Here is a 27867-nt window from a genome sequence, read left to right on the forward strand (position 1 = left end):
TACAGAAGATTTTAATGGTGACAGGTCAGAGGTCAGATACAGACTCAGGTTCAGTTTTACATCACTTTGGTCAAATTAAAAAAGATTAATGATGAGTGACACATGTTCTCCTAAAGCAAATTCACATTTACTTGGAAATCTCTAAACCCTCTTAAAATAATTAAAGGGTTTGGTGTAGGAGACTTTTTTTTTTTTTCACGATAACGTCCAAATCTTAAAGGGATAGTTTGGATCTTTTGAAGTGGGTTTGTATAAGGTAATTATCCTTAGTCAGTGTATTACCTACAGCAAATGGCGGTCAGCACGCCCCCAGTTTGGAGAAGGCAGGAGTACAGATTATATTTCGTTATTATACATTCCTGCTGTTGTCACTGTAAACTGTATGTAACATTTTAGAACACAAAGATTGACACGGGTAGCAACAACTAAGGAGGGGCGGGACTTAGTGAACAGTAAGTTGGAGGCAATCAGGCATCTTTTAATGGAATTTGCATAAATATGTTCAAATTAGTAACTCTGTAAACATGCACACAAGGCATCAAAACATCTGTCACAGCCTCCATGCGTTAATAATGAAATTTCTTACAGAACCCTGACTGTGTGAACTGATGATTAATCAAATTAATTATATTTAATGTAGCAATTAAGGACATGTAAGGGGACACTGTCCCTTTAAAGGCGCTGACAAACCAACCCAATTATCGGCCGTTGGACGTTGTCGGGCAGTCTGGCGTGGTTGGTGACTCGAGTCTGTTCAGTGTGTTCCGTGCTGTCGTCAGTCGGAGGAGCCGTCGGCGTTCATTTTAGCCGATTTGTTGAATCGGCCAGTGGGCAGTCGGAATCAATAACCAATCTGATTGGTGGAGTGTTAGCCCTTGACTAGCAAATCAGTGCACGAGAAAATCGGAGCTGAAAACGCCAGTATCTTCTTATTACTAGCCATCGTATTTTCTTCCGTTCAGCGAGTAATGATAACAACAATCCTTCTTGGCTACTATCAACACTCTCTGATGAAAACAATGACTGACGACACCGTGCTCTGTGTTTACTAGGTCTAAGGAGATGTTCCATCATTTCCGGTGTTCATTTTTCAGGCGACAATACTGATTAGTGCCGTCTGCTGTTATGGAGACGTATTACGCGCAGAACGTCAAGTTCGCTAAAGTCGGCGTCACTTCGGTGTGTTCCGAGGCACTTTTTGGACCGACTTGGGCAGACGGGAGCCAAATGATCAGTCCGACGGTCGGCCATCGGGTTGGTGTGTCAGAGCCTTAAGAAGTGTTCAATGTTGCTGTTCTGACTGTGTGACGACAGGAAGTCTGATGATGAAGGTTAAAACGTGTTTGGAGAAAACAACATCACAACATGGACATCATCAGTTGTGTGTGTGTGTGTGTGTGTGTGTGTGTGTGTGTGTGTGTGTATCATTCCTCCGTGTCTTCTTCACTGTAGTCGCTCAGAGGAAACTCACGACTCTCCTTCTGTGTGTTGTAGCTTTTCCTGTGCATCACACACTCCTGGTCGATGATCGCCTGCAACACACACACACACACACACACACACACACACACACACACACATTGTCGATCAATAAACCTACCTGTATGTCTGTGTAATCTGTGTGTAATTTTGGGTTTATTAAGTAGAAATGTTTCCTCTGCAGCTTTGAAGGCAGTAGCTTTTGATCTATAATCAGTGTAATCACTGTGTAATGACTATACACACACACACACACACACACACACACACACACACACACACACACACACACACACGCTAATTCCTGATTTAACAGGAAGCAATGTTGAGATTTTTAATAACATAACTGTCTGTATAGATCATAGTATTAAGGTTAAGTTACATATAACAGCTTATTTGGGCTCCGGGTAATCAGGTATTTTATCTGCTGAACCATAACATTTGACAAACCAACTGAAATTATCTGTTAATGTTATGTAGCCTAGTCATTGTTTTCAATAAATAGTTCATAAACCTTTGTTTGACTAGTTCATTACTGAACCCAGCCCTAACGCAATGTGCCGTCACATCCTGCGCCACCCACCACCACAAGTAAATTCTCAACCTGTGGGAGACACTGTTGCTCGCAGTGACACACTGATCATATAAGAGAACGGCATAGTTTGGATTTTTTTAAGTGGGTTTGTATGAGGTACTTATCCATAGTCTGTGTATTACACCTACAGTAGATGGCGGTCATCACATCCCCCAGTTTGGAGAAGCAGGCAGAAGTACGGACACAGCAGCTATAAGCAATGTACTGCTGTGGACGGGGGCAGCAGCAGAATGTATTTTAGCCACCCCAAAAAAAATTCAGTTAAAGTGTATACTATATTAAGAATACTTCCATGGCATCCATGGCAACATTATACTTACTGTCTTCCTTCTGCTTTTTCAATCAATTTAAATCAAAATTGATTCAAACGGTTTAAGGATAGGCGGTGTTGTATGTTGTTCAGATTGCGATTGTTTAAATAAAGTTGATTGAACATTAAAAAGGCAAACAAATACCTGCGCCATGTACGAGTATATACAGTGTTGGGGAGTAACGGAATACATGTACCGGCGTTACGTATTCAGAATACAAATTATGAGTAACTGTATTCCGTTACAGTTACAATTTAAATAGTTGGTATTTAGAATACAGTTACATTGTTGAAATCAATGGATTACATGATGATACTTCTCTGTTTCACGAGTTTATTCACTCTCGCAACTCCATGCATTTCCCAGAAGCCCCAATATGAAAACGAAAAAAATTAGCTATTTACGTGATCACTGATAGGTAGAGATGAGCCAGAACAGGAATGCTATATTGGAAATTCAAACAGCATTTCACATTAAAGAAAGAGAAGGGAGAACGAAATATAACTGTGCAGTGCAACCTCTGCTTGCCAGCAACCAACCTCCTTTCAGCGTCCAAATTACTCCACCTCCAACCATGAAGAAGCATCTTAAAGTAAGGTTTTTTTTTTAATTAGCCAACGGTAGTCGTCTGCTGTAGTTTTACTGGTCACCTTGCTACGTGCGACTTCACATTCTCCTATGTGTTGATTTACTATCCCCAGAGCCGTTGAAAGACTGACTAGCCCCGTTTGACATGTTAGCTAACGTTAGCTAAAATTAGCTCGTGGTAGCTTAGACTGCGGTTAGATTTTTGTAGTATGCAGTTCAGGACTACAAATACAAAAATTCAGCCATTTGGAACAGAAGAACACACCAGAATAGGCCTGTTTAGTAAGCTGTATGTGATGGCCGCATTCCTACACTTATAAAATGCAATTCAATGTGGATGTAATCCAAGTATTCAGAATACGTTACTCAGATTGAGTAAAATTACATTTTTGGGCATGTATTCTGTATTCTGTAACGGTATACGTTTTGAAAGTATCCTTCCCAACACTGAGTATATTCCGCCCGGTTACTAGAAATTAATGGACACCTGCTAGCAAATGGCAATCAAGAATTCTTAGTGGCCATGGTAACAATCCACAAAGGTAGTACCCTGGTTCTACACCTCTGCTGTTGTGCTCACTGGTCTAACTCATGTTTTTATATTTGTATTTACCATTTTCTCCTCTCTGACAGCAGGGTTACGTAACAGGAAGCAGAGTGGAGCATACAGAATGTTGATCACCCCGATAAACACCATGAGACAGGGAAAACCCACCGCCTGAACCAGAGTGCCCCCTATGGATGGTCCTGGAACAACAGACAGAGACTTGTAAACATAAGTTCAACTCATTAGTGCTAATTTCTTTTAAATTCATGCCACATTTCCGGCCTGTTTCCAACATGCATTGTGTATGTTTACATGTTTGCGTTACCTATAGCGAACCCCATACACAGCGCAACGTCAGCAATGGCGTAGACACTGCCGTAGACGGAGGCGTGACGGATGTCGACCAGGTAACCCATGATGGCCATCATGGAGGAGTCCACCATACCTGACGGACAAAAATCATTCAATTAAACAATTAATGAATAACAACTGTAATAATTATCATATTTATTGCTTCCACAGTTTATATAATAAAATATCAAATCATTAGTCTACATCAGTTTACCTACAAACACTTTTGATATTAAAAATGTAAATGAGACAATGAGTGTGTTGATTATCACCTATAGCGAAGCCCAGACCTCCGTTTGGTCCAATCAGACCATAGATACTAGTGGCAAAAGGGACCTGGTATACACACACACACACACACACACACACACACACACACACACACACACAAATCTATGAAAATATGTCTACATGACTTCCTGTAACTACAATGGATGAAACAATGATGGTTGGATGTTGTACTTACACACAGCAAACTGATGCCAACGATAAACATCCCTAACATGGAGCAGAGCCACCTGGAGACGCAGAAATACACATCAGCCACTTGTCTGTCTTACACCTGCAGGTTTACCGGAAATCTTTAGGATCAGGTCTGAACAGAACTCAGAATAAAACTTCCAGAAAAGTTAATCTGTTAAACTTCTTCCTCTGAGAGGTTGTATTAACCGAACACACACACACACACAAAGTCGATCAATAAACCTACCTGTATATCTGTGTAATCTGCGTGTAATTTAGAGTTTATTAAGTAGAAATGTTTCCTCTGCAGCTTTGAAGGCAGTAGCTTTTGATCTATAATCAGTGTAATCACTGTGTAATCACACACACACACACACGCACACACGCACGCACACACACACACACACGCACACACACGCACACGCACACACACACGCACACATACACACACACACACACACACACACACACACACACACACACACACACACACACACACACACACTGACCGTCCCATCTTGTTGGCCAGAACACCGAACAGGTTTGTTCCTATCAAGTAGGAGATACTGGCAGGGAGGAAGGCCATACCTGAAACACAACATAATACAACACACTGTTAGAGAGGGAGAGGAGGGAGGAAGGAGGGGAGGAAGAAAGAGAACATAAGGAGGAAGTAAGGAAGGAAGGAAGGAAGGAAGGAAGGAAGGAAGGAGCTTAAGAGGAAGGAAAGCAAGCAAGGAAGGACGGGAAGGATGAACATAAGGAGGAAGGGAGAAGGGAAGTGCAGGAGCACAGACAGTGGAACATACCAAGTTGCCATTTAGGGGAGCACATGGTCTGCATCATCCAGATGGGCAGAGTCGGCTCTAAGATGGCTACACCCATGTTGGCGAAACACAGAGAACCTGCAGACAGAAACGTAATCTGTCACAGACTCTACAGACCTGTTTGTCTTGTGTTTTGGGGGTAAATGTGACCATAAAGGTGAGTGTGAGGAGACGACAACATACCTGCACTGATGAGAATGTACGGATCCTTTAACAGAGTCAGTAATGGAGTCCCTTCCACACTCTGAAACATACAAACACACAAATTGAAGCTCGTCATGCTGGTCCAGAACAAACCAAAATCTTACCAGACAGGGCCAGAACAAATCACATCAGATCATATCACCCAGGTCAGACTGGCCCGGATCAGATCAGTAGTGGTTTTAAAGTGGACTCACCCCTGGAGATATCTTTGAAGGCTGCAGGATGAACAGCTGTAATGCTGCAACACATTAAAAATAACATTATACCATTTGGATCAGATTAGTGTGACATTACCAACATGTACACAGGAGGTCACAGGTTCAAAACCCCGTCAGCAATAACATCATTTATAGATGCCAATCATCATCGTTGATTCTATAGATCAATCTATTCTGAGATAAATTAATATCCACACTAAACACTTTATCTTGAGTCTTAGCAGGTGTTTTGACCACTGAGAAGATTTTATTTAAATCTTTACCTCCATCAAACATAGCCAGGAAGGCCAAGATCAGGAAGGGAGCGCGCTTCCCCACAAACTCGTACATCACACTGCCAAATGGAGCTCCAACTGAAACACAATGCACACACATTCAACACAGAACAAATATTCAAGTATATAAGTCCTTTTTTTTTAAACTTACTGACATCTGCCCTCAAATACAGTCCTACAACAGTTTTATAAATCTGTCTCTACTACAGCTGTATAACATTAGTCTATATCCTTCGCGTTCCACTCGATTATTGAGGACTATGGTTAACTGCTCCTCAGATCTCTGCATGATAAATTGAGACAGCTAGCTAGACTATCTGTCCAATCTGAGTTTTCTCTCGCACGACTATTTTGCAGCGGCTGTGTGTGGAGTTTAGCACCGCCCATGAGGATTCTGATTGGGTTAAAGAAATGCCAATACACCAGAGCACGTTTCCCTTCCATCCCCGAATGCTATGTGGAGTAGCCAGACCTTCCTTCAGCACGCTTTGGAGGAGGGTCTGGCAAAACGAGACAAGTCTAACGTCAACCCTCAAGTGGATGAACCTGAGCAGAGGTGAAGAAGTACTCAGATCTTTTACTTTAGTAAAAGTAGTAATACCACAGTGCAAAAATACTCTCTTACAAGTAAAAGTCCTGCATTCAAAACCTTGCTTGAGTTAAAGTACAAAAGTATTAGGATGAAAATATACTTAAAGCACCAAAAGTAAAAGTACTCATTATGCAGAGTAATATATATTATATTATTGTATTATAATAATTTATGCATTAATGTGTTCATCACTTTAATGTTACAGGTAAAGGTGGAGCCCATTTTAATTTCTTTATATACTGCTATATACTACTGTTGTTTAATCTATAATATTACATCATCATTGATTAGTTATGATTATATTTTGTTTTAATAATCTGAAGTAACTGGAGTTATCAGATAAATGTAGTGAAGTGAAAAGTACAATATTTCCCTCTGAGATGTAGGGGAGTATAATGTAGCAGAAAATGGAAATTCTAAGTAATTAATTGAGTAAAAGTACTTAGTTACTTTCCACCATTAGTGCTGTACTGGTGCTAAAGAAGTACAAATGTGCATGTGTGTGTGTGTGTGTGTGTGTGTGTGTGTGTGTGTGTGTGTGTGTGTGTGTGTGTGTGTGTGTGTGTGTGTGTGTGTGTGTGTGTGTGTGTGTGTGTGTGTGTGTGTGTGTGTGTGTCTCACTCAGGACCCCCATAGCCAGTCCTCCCAGTGCGATGCCCATGGCGATGCCTCTCTCCTCATCATCAGTGTACACACTAGCCAACATACCCAGACCTAAACACACACACACACACACAGTCAGTTTCTCTACCTTTGTGTGGATAAGAGATCTCTGTGTACTAAATGTTTTGTGTTTCAGAGTTGAAGCGTCGACCTGCTACAGACGAGAAGGACGAACCGATTCCCTGCAGAGAGCGAGCGAGGAACAGCAGAGCGTATGTCCCTGAGAACGCAAACACTGACAAGCACGCACACACACACACACACACACACGATTAGACATTTCTTTATAGAAAACACACCACCATGACTGTGTGTATATGTGAGACTTACTGATAGTTGACCCAAACATGATGATGAAACCAGCAAACATGGGGATGTGGTACCCGACCCTGCAGAGACAGACAGACAGACAGACAGACAGACTGTAAGTGAAGTAATGCAACACTTATTAACATTTAAATAAACACACACATTCATATCTACGATGTCTCTATGAGTTATATAAGATCTGTACACTTGTGGATGTTACAAATTTTCTCAATTTTTCAGATGTATTGTGGAACTGATGCTAATACATTTACAGTCTTAAAGCTGCAGTAGACAGTTTTCTTTTTTGGCTTCGTTGGGCACTAATCTATATATACATTTCAGCATATTGTAAGGCTTTAGAAAATCTAGACTGTGATAAGAGACTTTGGCCAATCACAGATGAAAGCCACAATGACTTTAAGGCAAGACAGCAAGTTGTGCAGCGTGAACAGTACAGAGATCTGATCACTTTAAAAGTCTAGTTGTGTGAACACTGATTATTGCTTTGTCCTCCATCTTTAATCACAGCACAACCACAAGCCTTCAGCGCAGCTCAGGTCAAAGTTCAACAAATGTTTTTTCTCAAAATTAGACAGAAAGTTACTGATGTTTCTACTGTGAAATCAGCCAATCAGATACCTGTTGGTGAGCGGGCCGACAAACGGGTTGATAAGCAGCTGGACGAGAGCTTTAGAGGCAAACAACAAACCAACACGAACATTTTCCTCTTCCAGAAATGCCCTGTCCTGAAGACAGGAGGATTCCTGCAGGAGAGAGAGAGAGAGAGAGAGAGGGGAGAACGTATGAACTCCCTTGTAAACACTGATCCATCAGTGACAGGCAAACATCACCTACTGTAGCGTTAGTGGTTTCGTTGATCTGCAGCTCTGTGGTCGGGCTGCTCTGGTCTGTGAGCTCGGTGTCTGGGGTGGGTTCGATCAGGATCTCCTGCAGACTGAATGTCGAATTGTCGAACAGAGACACCAGAGGAGACGATTGGGGACTCTGCTCTGATTGTGTACCGTGGTACGGTGCACTATGGCTGGGCTGAGGGAGCTGTGAGCTCTGGAAGGTCCGGAGGTTTGACCTCGGGGAGGGAGACTGGGAGGGCACAGTGCCCAAGCGTGATGCATCAAGGGTGGGCAGAGGGAGCAGGGATGGCTGGGTGGTCTGGGGCTCTAGACTAGGATGCTCCATGGCGTAGAGGAAGGTCGGGATGATCGGCACTAAAGGAGGAAGATGAATTAATTAATTCATTGGTTGCTTGATTAAAATAAAATGCCTCACCGCAAAAAATGTCTCTGGTATCCTGAATATTTCAGTCACAGAGTGATAAAAACTTTGTTACAGGTAGAGCGAAGACAATATGAACTCAACGACTTCAGATAAAAAACAATTAAGTGAAGTGAGCGTAAAGTGCATGATTTCTTAAACTAAATTTCAGGGATTCAGTCAGAAAGTAGGTGGAGAACCGTGAAAACAAAAACAGAAGCCAGCTATAAGCACACCAGTCAGTCAGAGACAGAGTCAGAGGAACAGCTTCTTTCCAAAAGCCATCACCACACTGAACACACACACACTCACCATGTGCAATAACTAGTACTTTTAGTGTGTATATTTCTTCTATTTATGATTGTATTGTTTTACTATTTGTTTCTTGTGTTTTTAGATTTATGTTTAGAATTTTGTTGTTCATTTGTGTACAACGACAAAAATCTTCTGATTCTGAAGAAGACATCCTGTACTATCTAGGGTTATTTTACTTGTTGACGTGACACCCACCTGATTTTCTGCCACATGTAAACTCACTAAGAAGATTTCCTTTCATCTGTAATTCAACTCTTCCCATAACTAATTGTATGAGCTGCTCAGTGACTGAAATAGATTTGATGAGATAGATGAGTTTATTTTCATTACAAATCAGTGTGTTCGGTACAAGTGTATGACTAATATCTCCCTCCGCTGACAGAAATAACCCTTAAAGGCAGAACATGAGACTGGATAACTTATGAATATGATTATGGATGATTATGGTGTAAAGATGGTTTTACTTTATAGATTAATAATTTCCTAATAATTTCCCAAAAACATCCAAGACATTTACTGAAAATAACTCTGTAACTTAATTATGTTTCAAAGAACTTCCCCCTTTAAACCTAAATAAATATTAATTCATTATCTTTTTTCTTTCTTCAACACTTATCTCTGTACATTACACTATCAGCTGATAGGAATTACTTGATTCAAAGCGCATACATTTTCTCTATAATTAGTAAGAAATTAAAAAAGGTCTGTACAGGAACATTCTTGGAAATTATTATGTATTATGAAATTACTATGGGAATTTTCCATCCGAATGAAGCTGATTAGTGGGTGAAGATTGATGACATAGGAGGTAAAAAAAAAAAAAAAACATCTATTTAAACCCACAATGAGCCTGTTACGACATATAAAACCCATCAGAGGAGAAATAGAGCAGAGAAGCGGATTTTATCTGAGAAGAGACCAAAGGAGACAACTGTGGACTGAGACCGCAGCTTTAAAGGTCAGGTCAGGAGGTTGTGTGTGTGTGTGTGTGTGTGTGTGTGTGTGTGTGTGTGTGTGTGTGTGTGTGTGTGTGTGTGTGTGTGTGTGTGTGTGTGTGTGTGTGTGTGTGTGTGTGTGACCTCTCCAGCCTTTAGATGTAGCTCTGAGTCTAACTGCTGACGACAGTCATGAACTCCTGGTTTTTTAATTGCGTCACAAATCTGTTTTCCAGCAGCTGAGACTCCGCCATGGAGTAACATTAGAGGACGATCTGTTACTGAACCATGTCTTGAAACACTCCCTGGACACAAGTATGTGGACAGCTGACCATATGTGACTGTGTAACATGTTCATTAATGTGCTGCTCTTACAGCCTCCACTCTGCTGGATTCAGACACCAGAGCAATATGTTGCTGCCCTGGAAAACCATGTATCTCCAAAAAGTAAAAAGAAAAAAACAGTCCTTTAAGCTTTTATTTTATTTGTATTTATTTTTTTATTAGAAGTTGATAATAAAAGTGTTTGTCTGAAAAATTAATTTGGAGATACATGGTTTTTAGATAGATAGATAGATAGATACTTTATTGATCCTCAAGGGGAAAGTCAAGACTTACTGGACAGTAAACAAAACAATTTTTTTTAGTTTCTCTGTGGTATAAGTTAGTGTTAGTGAAAAATCATAGTGTTTTTTTTTCCCAGTATGTTTTAGGTTCGGTTTGTCAATTTTTTTGTTTGTTTGACAGCAGGATTGTGTGAAAAAAACACTTTTTCTTTGGAAAAATAACAGGTGTCTGAGGTCTCTGAGGTCCAACACTGATGTAAGTGATCAGGTCTGGCTCACAGTCTGTGGTCCAGTTCATCTAAAAGGTGTTGGATGGGGCTGAGTTCAGAGCTATGTGCAAATCAGTCAAGTTCTTTTACAGAACACTGGGAAAACAGTGTATTTATGGAGCTGCTTCCCTAGTAAATGTTACAGCAATTACTGGTGGGTGTGAATTCTTTAGTTTAGTGACTCTGGCTCAATGTGTCAATTTAAACCTAAACAAAGCAGCTTCTGAAACCTCCTCCACCAACATACTCACCGACCACAGTCAGCAGCATGTTGTCGAGCAGTAGAGCGACACACACCACCACCAGGACAAGCCTGGGAGAACCTCGACTCTGACGGAGCCAGGCCATGTCTGCACAGAGAGAGAGAGAGAGAGAGAGAGAGAGAGAGAAACACACACACACACACGTAAACTTGTGTTTTAAACTCAAACACAGCAAATTGTTCAGTCACTTTGTGTCTCTTTTAGCAACATGTTGCATAATAAACATAATTTTAAAGGTCCCATATTGTAAAAAGTGAGATTTCCATGTCTTTTTGATTATAAAGCAGGTTAAGGTGCAATATAAATACTGCGAAAGTATCAAAATGCTGAATCCACACGGTGTAGACACTCTGAGAACGCAGATACCGACCCAGAAACACTGACCAATCAGAGCAGACTGGGCTTTTTTGGGAGGGAGGCTCAAAGAGACAGGCACTAAAACGCAGCATTTCAAACATAGTATACAGGTATACTCAGACAAGAAAATAACATGTTTTTTCAACATTAAAGTATGTAAACATGTTCTAATAAAAACCCAAAATATAAGCATGAACCTGAAAATGAGCACAATAGGTCACATTTAAATGTCTGCTGTTGGTTAAAAATGACACCTGAACTTCAGTAGAAGCTGTTCAGTAACAGCTGATCCACACTTGTTTAAATATTACACAGGATTCTACAAAATATTACCATATACTACAGGAAACCATGAAAGCTGCAGATTTTATTCTTTTAAAAGCAGACAATATCAGGAATATATAATAACGTAGTTGGTTTACTGTATGCAGGTATAATGTTCACCTTAGCGTGTTAGCATTATAACATTACCTAATTATCAGTAAACAAAGCTAAGGCTGATGAGAATGTAATTAGTTGTGCAGGTATCGGGTCATAAACCAAAGTAGCCTATTGGACACATTAAAATATTGACCTGATGATGGCGCTAGATGAAAAGTCAGAGGATCACTAAAATCAGTAGGATTCATTGTCTGAAGACCATGACTACTAAATAAAATGTCATCTTAACCTATGCAATAGTTATTGAGAGTTCAGTCTGCAACATAGTGGTGGACTTTAGCTAGTGTGGCTAAAATTAAATCTCTGTACAGAGCCGCCATCTGGTCAGTGATGTTGGGCTGGCTGTAATTCCTGCCTGTGTTAGAGTCTGAAAAAAAGCTAAGAAACAACCGCCAGTGTAGGAAGAGTTCAAAAGTTTGGGAAATCCTTAGCATGTAGTTAGCTTAGCTTAGCAAAAACACTGGAAGCAGGGGTAAACAGCTAGTCTGACTCTTTCAAAGTGCAAAAATCCATCTACTAGCAATGGATACACCTGCAAACTAGCCTGGGAGTTCATGTTTTATTTTCTATGGCAGATGGTTCTGGTCCCCCTCCCATTCAGACATATTTTCAGTGGCTTGAGACATGCATGGCCAATTACAAACGTTTATCTTATGTGGGGTGTGTTTGAGACGAAGACTGCATAGGAGCTAGCCTGGAAATCCAGACCCAAATCCGAAAGATTAAGGGTCTGGCATTGAGCAATGAAAATGGCCCAACTCGAGGGGCGGCACCAAGCATGCATTTGAAAATCTCACTGCACACAATTAGATAACACTACGACCAATCACAACAATACCCCGGGTGACGTATCCAGAGCCCCATACGCTTAGCTACCAGCGGAGCTAACTGGTAGATTAAACTGTCGTCATCTGTTTAGCTCGCCTCTGGCCCGCCTATATCGGATACACCGATGTGATTGGTGCAGCTCGGCTACAAGGGCATAGTTAATGAGCATCATTACTCAATGCCAGAGTGACTCGCTGAGCAAATTCAAATTGTGCAGTCGCGAGAACTCTGGATTTCCAGGTTACATAGGAGCACCAATGAGACGGAAACGACCAAGATGGCTGCAGCTGATGTGGAACTTTCTGTTAAAGCCGGGTCAGTATTGAACAAACTGGATGGTATATTTTAAAGCATTTCTTGACAACAATCTTTCTTCTCAAGAAAGGCTTTAAAATATATGTTTGCCATACTTTTGACAGGATTTAGCAAAACAACATTTTCCCCAACCATATTACGCTAAGTTCTGCCCTAATATGCTGCGATTGGCCATCTACAGCGGATGAACCTGGTTACTGGTCGCTCAGCACTACGCCCCACGTTGATAACCCATTGTGAACTGAGAGTGATCTGAGAGGTTCCAGACTCTTTGGTCTGGCGATGTCAGGCTATCTCTAAACAGACTACAAAAGCAGTGTACAGTTAGAGTCTGCAGGCCTAGACTAATATCTGGAGTCTGTGATATTAACAGAGCGTCCTGTTGTTTTATTAAAGATCAGATGTGATATGAATGAGCTCTCTGTCTTCACTGTTTCTTTATTACAGCACAGAAACCTCATGAAGCCAAATCATATCATACAGATGTAGATATTGATTCTACTGCTGTTAATGTTTGTTTCTCTGACAAACGTGTTGAACGTGTTTCCTTCTTCATAAAAGATTTGCAAAACAGATATTTTTTTGAACGCCTACATTGTTGACATCAATGTTTACTTTTTGGCAGTCCCAGTTCACAACCAAGCGGCAAACTTAAAGTGCCTTAAAATGCATTCTTTCTAATGGCCAGTAAGGGGCGACTGGATGGATTGTGATGAAATGTGGTTCATCATTCATGTTCCCCTCAGGATGAATTGTAATAACTTTGGTGATCCTCCTGACTTTTTATCTAGCGCCATCATCAGGTCAAACCTTTAATAACACTTGAACAAATACCTGCCAACCTCAGCTGGACTTTCATTCATGAGGTGTCGAAATAATCGGAAAAAATGAGTTCCAACTGGGAAAATTCATGTGAATGCCCCCTCAAGTCAGAAAAACATCTCGGAAAGTCGCCATCAATTTTGGTACACAACTTGTTGACCTCATATTACGCAGAAACATAATGGAAGAAAGTAAATGTTTGGTTAATGGTAATTCATGTATTGCATAATCAATGTTTTTTCTCATATGTAATGTGTAATATGTGTAGTAGGTTGTAACTGTTAGTTGCTGTCCACATAGTGACCTAGTTTAGTTATAACAGTTATTATTAGCATTAACCTGATAACAAGTAAGGTAAATCAATATTTTAGTGGTTTTAGGGAATGTACTGGTGCAGCAACACATCTGGGAGAAATCACTAATATAAATCTTCAAACTGAAAATTAATACTGGAAACAGCTTTCAACATGTTGTTTTAATTCTCTGAGCAATAAAATACAACACATCTTTGTAGTGTCCATATTATTTCCGCATAACGACTTAAAGCTCATTAACACACCAAAGTCGGAATAACGACTTCCCAACTCGGGAAATGGGACCATCATCATTGTCATGGTCATCATCATCGTTATCATCATCATCATCGTTTATTCAGGGAACATTAACTCCAAGGAGCATGTGAATGCACCATTGTGTTTACTGCTAGTTAGCTAATGTTAGCATGCTAAAACGCTATACTAAAATGGTAAACATGCTAAACATCAGTCATTGTGAGCATGTTAGCAGGATGATGTTAGCATTTAGCTGAAAGCACTGCTGTGTCTAAATGCAGCCTCACTGAGCTTTGGCATTACTGGAGACTTGTTCAACCATTTTCTCACATTGTTTTATATTATTATTATTAGGGCTGTCAATCGATTAAAAAATGTAATCTAATTAATTACATACTCTGTGATTAATTAATCGAAATTAATCGCATACATAATTAACGGTGCCTGAAACGATACTTTTTAAGAAAGTAAAAAAAAAAAAAAAAAAAAAAAAGGGTACTAAACAACAGTTGGTGACATTAAAGAACGGCTTGTTTATTGCTAAGGCTATATGGTCAAAATTAAATGATTTAATAATAATGTATAACAATAACTTATTTCACTAGTAAATTGCTGTTGAACGACCAGATAGGAAAAGGACATTTACAATAACTTCAAATGCACCACGAGGCTGTAGTTTACCGGTTTCATTGAACGCACCGGCTGTGTTGTTTCTCCAAGGACAGCTTCAGATTGTTACATCCCGGTGTTGAATCCTCTACAGTAAAACACAGTCAAACTTTACACCGTTTAGCGTTAGCTGTCAGCATTGTAACCGTATTTAATCCAGCTACTAGCTAGCGGTAGGCTAACGTTAGCTGCTGTTGAGTATAGTGTTAACTAGCGTCACGTGCAGCGGGGTTTGTGTTTCCTGTAACGTCTGTTTCAGAGCAGCAGAGAGAAGCGCAGACATATCAGTGGAACCAGATTTTCGTCTGTATGCAAACGTCAATATGGAATGGATTAATCTGCGTTAATTTTTTTAACGCGTTATTTTTTCTCGGATTAATTAATCGAAATGAACGCGTTATTTTGACAGCCCTAATTATTTTATTTTTTTTTTAATTTATTTTATTTTTTTTTTATCTTGGTCACAAAAGATCATTACAATTTGTGTAATGTATCAGATATTGATTTAGTGTGAATAAGAAATTGTGAATAAAAACTTTTCAACTGGTCGTTTTTAGATTTTTTTCTCGTAAGTGTGTTCACGGCTGATTGGTTTAGAGGCTCTTTCCTCCCTCACTAACACAGTTATCTGTCTCTCTCTCTCTAACACACACACACACACACACACACACACACACACACACACACACACGCCTTTCATTCTCTTATCTCTGTCCTTCTGATCTGTCCCTCTCTCCTGTTTGATGGAAAATTTATGTGAAATGTAATTGCCTCTGAATCTTTAGTTTGAGAAAAAAAACCTGCAGAACATCTTCAGTTTTATACAATTTATATTGTGAAACTTTTCATTACGAGTCATTTCAGTGAAAATGCTTCATTCTATAGTCTCTGTCAAAAAGTAAATAAATAAAGTGCCACTGACTAAGTAACAGATGACAATCAATGACCAATACATAAGCTGAAGCGATATATAATTAATACATGTCCATCTGTCAAACAGCTGCAGACACACAGACCAAGTTAAACTTAACACAAAGCAAAATAAACACATTCAAATATATAAAATATAATAAAAACAAATCACAAATAATAAAAACACATCTTAGCATTTATTGAATCAAAATAAAGATAAACTGTCAGTCACAATTAAGAAAACAGAATTGTTCTTAATTTTGAAAGAATAAAAGCTCATATGAAATTAGCAAAAGAAAATGGATAAATGAAATTGGTAAATTAATTGCATCTAATTTTAAATAAATGAAAATTAAATATACACATAAATAAATAAAATAAATCTTAACATTTTAGAAAATAAAAGCTGAAATAAAACTCATCATATATAAGAATTAAAACATATATGAAACCTACAATCTGAAGGACTAAAATCAACTTTTAAAGCAGTATTTAAATAAATGTATAAAAATAAAACTCACTTCATTGATTTGAACGACAAACAGCTGGTTTCTGTGTTAAAGAAGACACAGGTGGCTCCTACCTGGCAAGTGATGCTCTTGTTCTGGTTTCTTCAGCTGCTGATGGAGACACTATATATCTGACCTGAGGGGAGGAGAGAGGAGAGACAAGGAGATGAGGAAGGACTGAAGGAAGGACGGAGGATGTCTCTTCCCTTTTATTCTGATAAAAACTGACATTATGGACACACACACACACACACACACACACACACACAGGTCAGAGGGTGTATCATTTGCGTTGCTGGTGTGTGTGTGTGTGTGTGTGTGTGTGTGTGTGTGTGTGTGTGTGTGTGTGTGTGTGTGTGTGTGTGTGTGTGTGTGTGTGTGTCAGTAATTGTGAGCATCTGCTGTCCTTTTATTGAAGCCTGGAACAACCTGCAGGCTGGAGACCTTATCTCACACACTCATCTACACACACTGCAGGTCTGTTTACACTGCAGGTCTCTCTGTATGATGTGTTTCATGTATGTTTGTCCTCTCACACATGCAGTCACTTCACATATGATCTCAAATAAGCCACAAAACAAATATTCACAAATTATGTTTTATATTTGTTAATGTGTGTGTGTGTGTGTGTGTGTGTGTGTGTGTGTGTGTGTGTGTGTGTGTGAATCAGAAACCAGCTGGCCGTCTTCACGTCATCACTGATCATTTTTCCAAATCATCCATCAGTTGCTGCAGACTTCCTTCAGGCAGCTGCAGGTTTCAGGGCTGCAGACGATGTGATATCCAGCTGTTTTTGTCTGTTAATGAACTCTCAAAGTCTTGTTAAAAAAAGCTGCCAGAGGTCACGTGACCGGTGATCGCAATGGTTGCTCAAGACTAGAGCTCCTCACCCACCTCCGTATTTTCATTGAAAAACCAGGTCTATTCCTTCTTCTTCCACGTCAATCGTTTTATTTGTTACCACCGTGACTCAGTGGAATGCCTGCAGGAGCAAAAAAGCATGTCTCTTTGCCGTTTACCCGGACACAGAAGTCTGCCAACATGGCGACGGCTAACATGGCTACTGATGCTAGCGCGGAACTGAACATGGAAAACATTATAGCCAAGGCCTTGGAAAGCTCAATGGTGTTTTTTGCCCCCAACTGCTCCTTCCAGGCAGCGCTGCGACCGCTGCCTTCAAGGCACCTAACCCTAACCTTAACTCTAACCATAACCAGTGCCTAATCCTAGTGCCTTCCAGGCAGCGCTGCCTGGGAGGCGCCTTTGGGGGCAAAAAAACACAGATAAACCCTTGGAAAAGCAACAAAATGTGCTTTAATCAGTGGTCCGCAACGCAGTGAAGGAAGCGTTAGCAGAAATTGATACCTCGCTTCAACACATCAGGACAGAGCTTGAAAGGCAGGGAGCTACGGAATGTGATCTGGTGCAACGACTGGACAGGACGCAGGGAGGTTAACAGGCAGATAAGAAACATGGTGAATGCCTGTGTTGATGACCAGAAGAAATTTGAGTATAAGCTAGCCGAAATGGAAGACAGATCCCGACGCAACAATGCATCATTGGACTAAAAGAGGGCAGCAAAAAAGATGACCCAGTTGGGTTTCTGCAAAATCAGTTACCGGTGTGGATCCCCACTTTACAGAACAGGGCTATCATCGAAATTGACAGAGCACACAGAATCTACGGCAAGGGTAGTACAACAACACGTACTCTGATTTTCAGGTGTTTGAGATATCAGGACCGCCAAGCAATCCAAGTACAAGAACAGCAGAAAGGCCCAATTCGTGATTCCAAAGCAACACTGTGCTTTAAGCCTGACGATAGTGCATTCGCTGTCCAGCGGCGCCGAGAATTTATAGGAGCACAGTGTAAGTTACATGCTAAAGGCGTCTCAAACGTCCTTATTTATCCGGCCACCCTGAGAGTGACCCACGGAGGGAGAGTGCTCACCTTCACTACAGCCAAGGATGCGGACGTTTTCTGTCGGGGGCTGAATATGGAGGATGATGTGACATCCACACGAGCCGCTCCGCGGCTGGACCGGGTGCCGACATCGGACCCAGAGGATGGCCGGGGGGACTTCTCGTCTGGTGCTGGAGCCGGCGGTGGGGCCGGGGCTGGCAGACCCAGCGGCTATGGACTATTCAGTTTATAATCTATTTTTTATTACTCTTACTAGGCTGGTGTGTTTTTCGCATAGCCTATTTCAGAACTTAATAGCTGGTTGAAACAATAGCCGCGTTCCGACCAAGTAGTTACAGGAACGTAGTTATAGGAAAAGTCCACTTCTAGACAGATCTACTAACTACTCTCCCCCAAAACCGTTTTTCCAATTGCATTCGCACTGGCCAAGTGGCCATAGGGACTGGTAGGAGGGGTAAGGGAGTGATGCAAGCACGGCAACGGTCTTTATAGCGTTAAAATTAGAAAACAAATACACCAAAAAAGTATGAACTAAATACTAAATCTAATGTATATAGCATATTTGTCATAATTAAAACAAGTCTCCCGAAGAGAAACGGATATCTCTCTCTCCCCCGCCTGCTGCGCTGTGTGTGTGTGTGTGTGTGTGTGTGTGTGTGTGTGTGTGTGTGTGTGTGTGTGTGTGACGGCCTGCCAGCTGCAGGACACGCTTGTGAAGTTTAACTCCGAAAAGACAGTTAACCACAGGTTCCCGTTAATCTTATGATGGACAAGTGTTGTGATATTTAAACATATATTTAAGCCTCTTATTTACGAGAGCGGTCTGAGAGACCTCCACCTTACCTCGGGGTCTCTGAGCAAGACGAGCTAGAAGCTGGGGCAGGCGCCTCACTTCATGGAGCTTCTCAACTCTGAAAACTTTGAAGCAAATTGTCAATTCAGCATCAATTTTCGCAAGACTGCCTATATTCAAAATCTAAACAGTTAATTTCTCGCCTAAAACGTTGTCATAAGTGAAATTAGTGATGAATAAGATGGCGAAAATTGTTAAAATTGTCCCGTTGTTGGTCTGTCTGCGGCCAGAGGGACTTAAAAATCCCCAAATTGGTCCAGTCGGAACACGAAAAAAAAAGCGTTCTATGAATTTTATGTTCTAGGAACTGCAAAAATCCCTCCGGTCGGAAAGCGGCTTTCAATCCTTTCAGTTAACATCAGGGGGCTAAACGGGCCGATCAAACGAGCTAAATTTCTGGACTATTTAAGAAGGAAGAAAATAGACATGGCACTTATACAAGAGTCACATTTACGTAAAAAAAGACGTAAATCGTCTACAAAAGAGCTGAATTCATAATGCACAGAGTGAGGCAAAATTATTATTTTAATGGCTGTAAACCAAGCAAATTGCTTGCTCTGAAATTAAAACAAAGCAAATCCAGAGCTACTATCAACAGCATCCACACAGACCGAGGTATCTCAACAAATCCTAAGGATATCAGCGCCACTTTTCAATCCTTCTACTCAAAGTTGTAGGAGTCCTCCTGCAACCCAGATCCGACACAGTAACAGGAGTTCCTAAAAGAACTAAACTTGCCTCTCCTTGACCCAGAAGAGGCAGAAGAACTGGGTCAACCTATAACATTAGAGGAACTTAAATCAGCATTAAAAAGAGTAAAAAAAAAAAAAAGGGAAAACGCCAGGGTTGGATAGAATTCCATCAGAACTTCTTCTACAGTATTTTGACATATTTGTCAGGGTACAATGGCGGACTCAAATGCACAACTCAGGACACGGAGTAAAAAGGTAAGTAAGTTTATTGTTCAGAGAACAATGCAGGCAACAGTACAAAATCGGCAGGCAGTAGACGTGGTCAAAAGTACAAAACAAAAGGTCTGGTAAAAATGGAACAAATACACACTGGAAAAACGCTGGAGAGTGGACACACGAGGTACTACAACAATCTGGCAAAGGTTAAGTGAAACAAGGGGAGTACATATACACTGGGACTGGGGAAGACAACTACACACAGGTGATACACATTAGGGCAGGAAGTCCATGAAACCAAACAGGACACAATTTAAGAGCGGGAGCTGGACGTGACAATATTAGGACCTACCATTTTACAAGCTCTAACATCAGCCATAGAGAAGTGTACTTTCCACCAGCAAACCAACACTGCACTAATTTCTGTTATACCCAAAAAGGACAAAGATCTTACGCAGTGCTCAAATTTCAGGCCCATCGGCCTCATCGGGACTGATATTAAGCTTTATTCCAAAGTCCTGGCTCTCCGCCTAGAGTACTTTCGAGAAGCTCGTCCACCCCGACCAATCAGGTTTTATACCAAAGCGCCATGCTGCCGACAATGTACGCAGACTATTTCATGTAATAGAAGAAGCCAAAAACCTTCCAACAACGGCAGCAGTTTTATCAGTGGACGCGGAAAAGGCTTCCGACTGCCTAGAGTGGAACTACTTGTGGCAAGTAATGGAGAGGCTTGGTTTGGGGGCCAAATTCATTGACATGGTGCGTACTTTATATGCGAATCCCATGGCCATAGTCTCAACCAATGGCTTGCATTCTCAGCCATTTTCCATCGAGCGGGGCTCTCGACAGGGATGCCCGCTCTCCTCCACGCTATTTGCGATCTCTCTTGAACCGTTAGCCTAAGCCATAAGGCAAAATAAAATATGTAATGTCCAGATTAAATCCAATAACAGCTCAATATCATTTTTCGCAGATGATATTTTGTTGTACATGTCTGATCTTGAGGACTCTATTCCAAAAATTCTTAAGATCTTCAACAAATTTGGCTCAATCTCCGGCTATAAAATGAATTGGAATAAATCTAATCTTCTTCTATTGAACAACAGGCATGTGATATCAGCTATTACTGGTACAATACCACCCCAAAAGCAAAATTACATATTTGGGAATCATCATACCTGCATCCCTACAGCGAGTTGTTCAGGACAACTATGAAACTATATTAAGTAATGTTCAAAGGGATCTGGCCAATTGGTCTGCGCTGCCGGCATCACTACAGTCCAGGATTGCTGTTGTTAAAATGAACATAGCTCCCCGTGTGAATTTCTTAAGTTCAATGATCCCCTTAACCCCACCAATAAATTTCTGGAAGAAACTTTATACTTTAATTCGGCAGCATATTTGTAACAATAAACAACCTAGGATACAATACTCTATCTTACAACGTACCACAAACACTGGAGGTGCACCCAGTCATTAAATGGTTTTTTGATTTCCCTGTGAGAGAGGATTAGTGTCCAAGATTTATGCTAAGCTGTTGCAAGTATCCACAGGAGAACTCCCAATAGTAAAGAAATGGGAACGAGAGCTGAGCCCTGAGGGGAACACAATTAATTGGGAGGCAGTTTGGGACAACATTTTCCACTGTTCCAAGAACCCAAACCACCAGTATATCCACTTCAACATATGTCATAGGACATATTGGACTCCTCAGAAGAGATACATTTCAAAAGTCCTTCCCACTCCCTATTGTACGTTCTGTCAACCTGAACAAACTGGAACTTTCTTGCATATGGTCTGGGAGTGTGAACAGGTGCATGAGTTCTGGCATAAAACAACAGCAATACTATCTGATGTGTTAGGATATCTAATTCCTACTGACCCGATTGTTTTGTTACTTAATGATGGCTCTAAATTACACCTGCTAGAGAGACAGAGGAAGGAAGACAAAGGGTTTTTTGTTCTTGTTCATTTTGTGTTTCTCTGTTCTGTGCACCATTTCATACTACCTGGCACACATTGTGGAATTTGTTCTGTATGTCTGAATGATAAATGGTGCTAATAAAAAATCGATCTAAAAAAAAAGAAAAGAAAAGAAAAAAGCTGCCAGTGTCCTTTTCCCCAACCCTGTCTCCTAAAAAATTACGTTCTCATACAACTAAACTGCATTTTCATTTACGTTTCGAGGGAAACATATTTTCTCCCAGATTTAGTTTGTTTCAGTTTGCAGTTTTAAACACGTGGTTAACATTGTGAATTTGGACTATGAATATATAGTCCATGTAACAGAGAAATGCAACTGCTTTATTTGAGCTCGATATTGTCTCAATATATTTCCAATCGGTTGAGTTTTATTTTTATTTAAACTGTAACTGCCATACTGTCTTCTCCCTCAGAAAAGATATTTCTATTTCAAGGGACTTACTGGTTAAGTCAAGGTTAAATAAAAAGAAAAAAACTAATTGGTTAGATTAATGCAACAAAATTACTTGATTACTATGTTGTAAAGTACGGTGGCCCTGAGAGCTCAACACACTGCAAATTAAGACACATCTTCACTAATTTGACAACACACAAAAACATCTAATTGACGAAACATGTGCCACATTCACAAAAAGCGCTGCAAGAAGCTCACAACACAGGGGAAACTGTTTCCAGGGGGACACTAAAAAGTGAAGCACATGGCTGGGACACACTTGTTGTTGCCATGGTTTGTCCTTTTGGCTTTAGAAGTTATTGGCGTCTAAGTTGGTAGAGACTGAATGGCAGAACGGAAAACGCAAAATGACTTTAGAAATGAACATGTTCATACACCATCTTGTGAGGAAAACGAAAAAGCAACTTAACCTAAAATCTCCTCAAAAGGTTTGTTTTACGACCTTTTCTTGATCCTATAAAACTGTCCTTGTGTCTCCTGGACAGCTGTGTGATTGGCCGGGACACCTGTCAGTCACACAAACACACCTGGACATATTTAAAACTTCTCTTTACTACTCGATTATGTTGGATTTGTGTGTTCAGAGAGCTGAGATCACTCTTCAACTGTTTAGTGTTGTTATCTGAAACTGGTAATCAGCTTTAATCACCTGTAAACACACACACATCCGCCCGCCTGACAGAGACAGCTTCAGCTCTAATGAGTCTTTATCCCAACATTCAAACCACATAAAGTACAACCATACACACGCGCGCGCGCGCGCACACACACACACACACACACACACACACACACACACACACACACACACACACACGGCTCTACCTGTCTCGTGTCTCCAGGTGTGTTTTCATCTCTCAGTGTTCTCTGCGGTGTCATGTATCAAACGTCCCACCCTCACCTGAGGCCGCCCGCGGGGCTTCCAGGAAGGAAGCGAAGGCGGCGCTGGCTCCGCCGACTGATGCGGTCGAGCTTCAAACGCACCTTCAAAACTTCTGAGAGACAGGACGGATCAGAGGGGAGGGGAAGGGTATAAAAAACAAACCTGAAGCACCTGAAGGAGGAAACAGACAGAGCAGAGAGGATCAGCCATTTATTAACACAATAAACTAGAGCTGGTTTTACGATCCGCAGGTAGCTATTCTTTAATAACTGAATTCATTTTAAGGCTAAAAACCAGGAGAGCTGTTTCAATTCAGCAGTTATTGTCAGAAATACAGAAAACTATTCAAAATCATAATCAAACTATTTAAAAGCAGCAGGGAGATCTTTTTTTTTTTTTATTGCAAGGAGGTTAGAAAAGACCCTGGAAGGATTTAAACAAATTATTCTAATAATCAGATCAATAATTAGACCGAAGAAAGCTGGTAAAGTCAAAGAGTCAAATTATTTTAAAGCAGAAAATCTGAAAAAATTAAAGTAGTAAATTGTGAATTTCAAACGTCAGGTGTGACTGACCTCAGAGGGACAGAAGCAGATAAAAGGAGGATCCAGTGATCGATAGTTGATAGAGGAGTGATTGATCAATCGATCGGATGATGCTGTGGATGTGGCGTAGCGTCCTGTGTGTGTCTCTGGTCTGTGGTCTGGCTCTGGACTCCAACACCATCAGATCCTCCAAAGAGACGACGCAGCAGAGCTCCGAGCTGCCGGTAAGAGGAAAATACTTTACTGTAGTATTTATACTTCTACTCCACCATATGTCAGAGGGAGATGATGTACTTTTTACTGCACTGCATCCATCTTACAACTAAAGTTATTATTTACTTTGTAGATTCACTAAGTATGACTGTTGGAAAAAATATTGTATTCCCAAGTATATCAACTTTTTTTGTTTCTGATCAGTAGTAAGGTTTAATTTCCACTAAACACCAATATACAAGTGAGCAGAGACAGGAAGTCCTATTGTGTCCTTCAGTTGTTGTTTTTTTAAGATTTTTTTTGGGGCATTTTAGGCCTTTATTTGACAGGACAGCTAAAGACATGAAAGGAGAGAGAGAGAGGGGGGATGACATGCAGCAAAGGGCCTCAGGTCGGAGTCGAGGAGTAAACACTCTATATATATGGACGCACGCTCTACCAACTGAGCTATCCGGGCGCCCGTGTCTTTTAGTTTAAAGGTTCTCTTAAACTTTCTATTTTTCATTTTTACTCCACTATGTTTATCTGACAGCTGGAGTTACAGGTTGTTGGAGATTCACAGTTTATCTTCAACAGGACTGCCAACTCTCCTGTGTGTGATTGATGACAAGTGAATAATCAAAGTCAGCTGAGAATAGATTTTTTTCTTAGGTTTTAGCCTGGTCAGACGAAGACATTTAAAGCTGTCACCAAACAATTCATTAATTAATCAAGAAAGTAATTTGCAGATTGACCCGTAAAATAAATAATTGTTAGTTTCAATATAAGGTAAATACAGAATTTGTCCAACCATACTCCATAATATACATTAAACATATAGCCTACAGCTTACAATTTCTGCAGAGGTTTCTTGGAAAGAATTTGGTACTAATTATATATCAATTAATGAGACAAGTATAAGTTGTGTTTACTTTTTGAGCAGTTTTTGATTTCCAGAAGAATTTCATTTAAATAACTGCTGCATTTAAATCTGTGAGGTCAACCAAAGAGTGATTATTCTTTCTTGTATTGTTTCATGTGAAGTATTTGTTAAAGTCGGAAGAGGTGAAAGTATCCAGTGTTTCACAAAAAGAGGCAAAAGCGCAGGAAAAATAAACATAATTCTGTGTAACACATTCTCCCTTTAATTATCTTGAGACAACTCAAGTTTGGGTTCATTGTTAATCTTTTAAAAAACTTTATTCTCCATATACGTATGTTGAATTGTGAGCTTCCTGTAGACATACTTCACATTATTAGATGTTCAACTGACCTGCTGTGTGCTGTCTAAAAGACTCCAAGCATATTATTGGCATTAAATCCCTATAATTAGCACCAAATCACCTTCTACAAACCTTTCTGTGAATTTACAGTTTCTTTATAGGATATTATCAGACACTAAGATTCATATTATCTGCCTGTCCAATAGTGACTTTAAATATTTGCAGTTTATGTTTGTATAATCTCTTATGGAATAACAATATCATGCATTTGATTATACAGTGAACTAATTATACTTTACTGTGAGAGGTCTATTAGCTCATTGTCTTTGATGTATTTCTGTATAAATACATCAGATCAGATATCTGTAATTACTGTAATATGGCACAAACATTGTGATTACAGCCATAGTACCTGCAGCATATGTAGTCAACTTTGATGCTAATTTTTAACATAAATGCTGGTATCATCAACATTTAATATCTGAGGTCCTAACTCTCTATCACTCTGACCTTGTCTATCAGGACAGTTCCTATGGCGACCAGGTGGACCGTCCAGTACGGCGCCGGACGGAGGCAACGTTCAACTCCAATCGAGGACAAACACCTCCATGTTCTACACCTGACTGCTCCGTACCTCCGGTCAGTGACAGACAGAGAGACAAATATTTAAACCCAACACAATCATTGCCATAAGCTACATTATTCACAGCACAGTACATCTAGTCAAGTACTGTAGGCTACTTAAAGGGATGGTTTTGAAAGTTTTGAAATGGGGTTGTATGAGGTAATTATCCATAGTCAGTGTATTACCTACAGTAGATGGGGGTCAACACGCCCCCAGTTTGGAGAAGCAGCCAGGAGTACCGACACAGAGGCTAAGCAATGTACTGCTATGGACGGGGGCAAAACATATTCTGTCAATCTACTAACGATTAATCTAATGATTTTGGCAGCTGCACTTGTATAAGCTGTTGGGGAGTTTAATCAAGAAGTAGAATTCATTGTAATGCTCCATGTAATTATCTATCGATCTGTCAGAGGGAAGGCTGCAGTAACAGAGCTCAGAGGAGACCGTCCTTGCAGGACAGAGAGGTGGACAGACAGCGAGACAGAGAGACAGACAGCCACATAAACACCGACGGCTTCAACAGGACGAAAGGTGAGTGATTGGAAGTCAACTACGATTCCCAAATCAATGATTTTAAAGAAGATGATGCATTGCTGTAGATTAAACTATCCAACAGAAAAAAATGAGTTGAAATTAGCTCAACCTTAAACATTTACAGCATTAAAAGGCATTATACACATGAATACAGCAGTCATACTAATCCAGAAGCATCAGATATAAACACTGACAGGGAACATTTTACTGCACAATCAATACATACACGTTAAAGTACTGTAACTACATTTTGCTGATACTTTTACTGGTTTTGAATGCAGGACTTTTACTTGTTGTGGAGTATTTTGGTGTGTAGTACTTGTACTGCATTATCGGTATTAGGACTTGTGTTAAATTGTGTATCTCTTCCAGCTCCAGAAATGTCAAGCTGTGTGCGGTCCGGTGACTGTGCGGCCGGTCTGTGCTGTGTCCGGTATCTGACCGGTAAACGATGTCAGAGGATCCCGGTGGAGGGCGAGGCCTGTCTGCTGAAAGGGTCCACCAAACTGAGGAGGAAGCTGGGGCGCTGCGACTGTGACACGGGGCTGTCCTGCACCGCAGTCAGCCGGGCGGAGTCTGGGAAAGCAAAAGGCCAGGGGGTGTGCCAGAGGAACACAAGGAACTCTGGGAAGAAGAGGAGGACGGCAGAGAGGAGCTGCTGACAGATTATTTATAAACTCTGTATCTTTTGTGCACATTTAATTTAAACGTTAGTTCAATTTGTTGGTGAGACGTGAACTTTTTTCTCCATAGAAGACAGCACAGCAGTAGTTCCCAAACTGAAGGGCAGTAAAAAAAAAGTTACAAATATTTAATCAATAAAAGTCACTATAGTAGCCTATATTAAAGGAGGTGAAGACAACTGTGCCGGTTTTAAAGTGTTTAAACTTGAGTAAAACATTCACATTTTCTTCGCCATCATCACATCTGAACAGACATTAAAAGAAAAGTTTGACATGCCTAGCTTAGCGTAAAGACTAGAAGCAGGGGGCGGAGGGGACAGCTAGCCTAATGCAAGGACACCAAAAGTAGGGGGTCCATAGAGTCATTGTAGCCAATTTGTAGCCTACTCCTGAGTAAAGGGAGCCAACGGCTTGAGGTTTCATGAAAGCAGTTAGGAAACAAACAGAGCTATTTCTGTTCGCTTGTTTTTTGCCAAAATAAAAATGTCACCTGAATGTTTTTCTTTCTACACCATCTTCTTTATGAAAGAGGACCAGCTGCAGCAGCTTTATATCTAAGTGAAATAACTGTTTCTTAATTGGACACATACAAGAAATTTATTTCGGCACC

At 40.5% G+C, this 27867-nt stretch overlaps 2 protein-coding genes across 5 annotated transcripts; one reads left to right on the forward strand and one right to left on the reverse strand.

Annotated features, from left to right (window-relative positions):
- On the reverse strand, positions 1 to 23547 carry slc18a1 (solute carrier family 18 member A1). 4 transcript variants are annotated; one of them, XM_078250431.1, is made up of 18 exons: positions 23395 to 23547; positions 16520 to 16581; positions 11030 to 11128; positions 8277 to 8647; positions 8061 to 8185; positions 7443 to 7501; positions 7264 to 7347; positions 7071 to 7163; positions 5846 to 5935; positions 5559 to 5602; positions 5344 to 5404; positions 5143 to 5238; positions 4843 to 4921; positions 4338 to 4389; positions 4144 to 4207; positions 3846 to 3965; positions 3587 to 3720; positions 1 to 1532 (listed from the first exon to the last, which is right to left on the reverse strand). In XM_078250431.1, the coding sequence occupies exons 3-18, from the start codon at positions 11124 to 11126 to the stop codon at positions 1425 to 1427; spliced, it is 1677 nt and encodes a 558-aa protein (XP_078106557.1). In that variant the 5' UTR covers positions 11127 to 11128; positions 16520 to 16581; positions 23395 to 23547; the 3' UTR covers positions 1 to 1424. The 4 variants fall into 4 exon arrangements, with proteins under 4 accessions (XP_078106557.1, XP_078106554.1, XP_078106556.1 ...); XM_078250428.1 differs by having other exon boundaries at positions 16458 to 16581; XM_078250430.1 differs by lacking the exon at positions 23395 to 23547 and having other exon boundaries at positions 16520 to 16687.
- On the forward strand, positions 23533 to 27752 carry LOC144518058 (uncharacterized). The gene is made up of 5 exons (XM_078250432.1): positions 23533 to 23703; positions 24017 to 24221; positions 25935 to 26051; positions 26451 to 26571; positions 26947 to 27752. Exons 2-5 carry the CDS (start codon positions 24105 to 24107, stop codon positions 27234 to 27236), a joined length of 645 nt encoding a protein of 214 aa, XP_078106558.1. The 5' UTR covers positions 23533 to 23703; positions 24017 to 24104; the 3' UTR covers positions 27237 to 27752.
- Positions 27753 to 27867: the final 115 nt, after the last annotated feature.

The sequence above is a fragment of the Sander vitreus genome, chromosome 5 (assembly GCF_031162955.1).
Source record: "Sander vitreus isolate 19-12246 chromosome 5, sanVit1, whole genome shotgun sequence".
In the NCBI taxonomy this organism is placed as follows: Eukaryota; Metazoa; Chordata; class Actinopteri; order Perciformes; family Percidae; genus Sander; species Sander vitreus.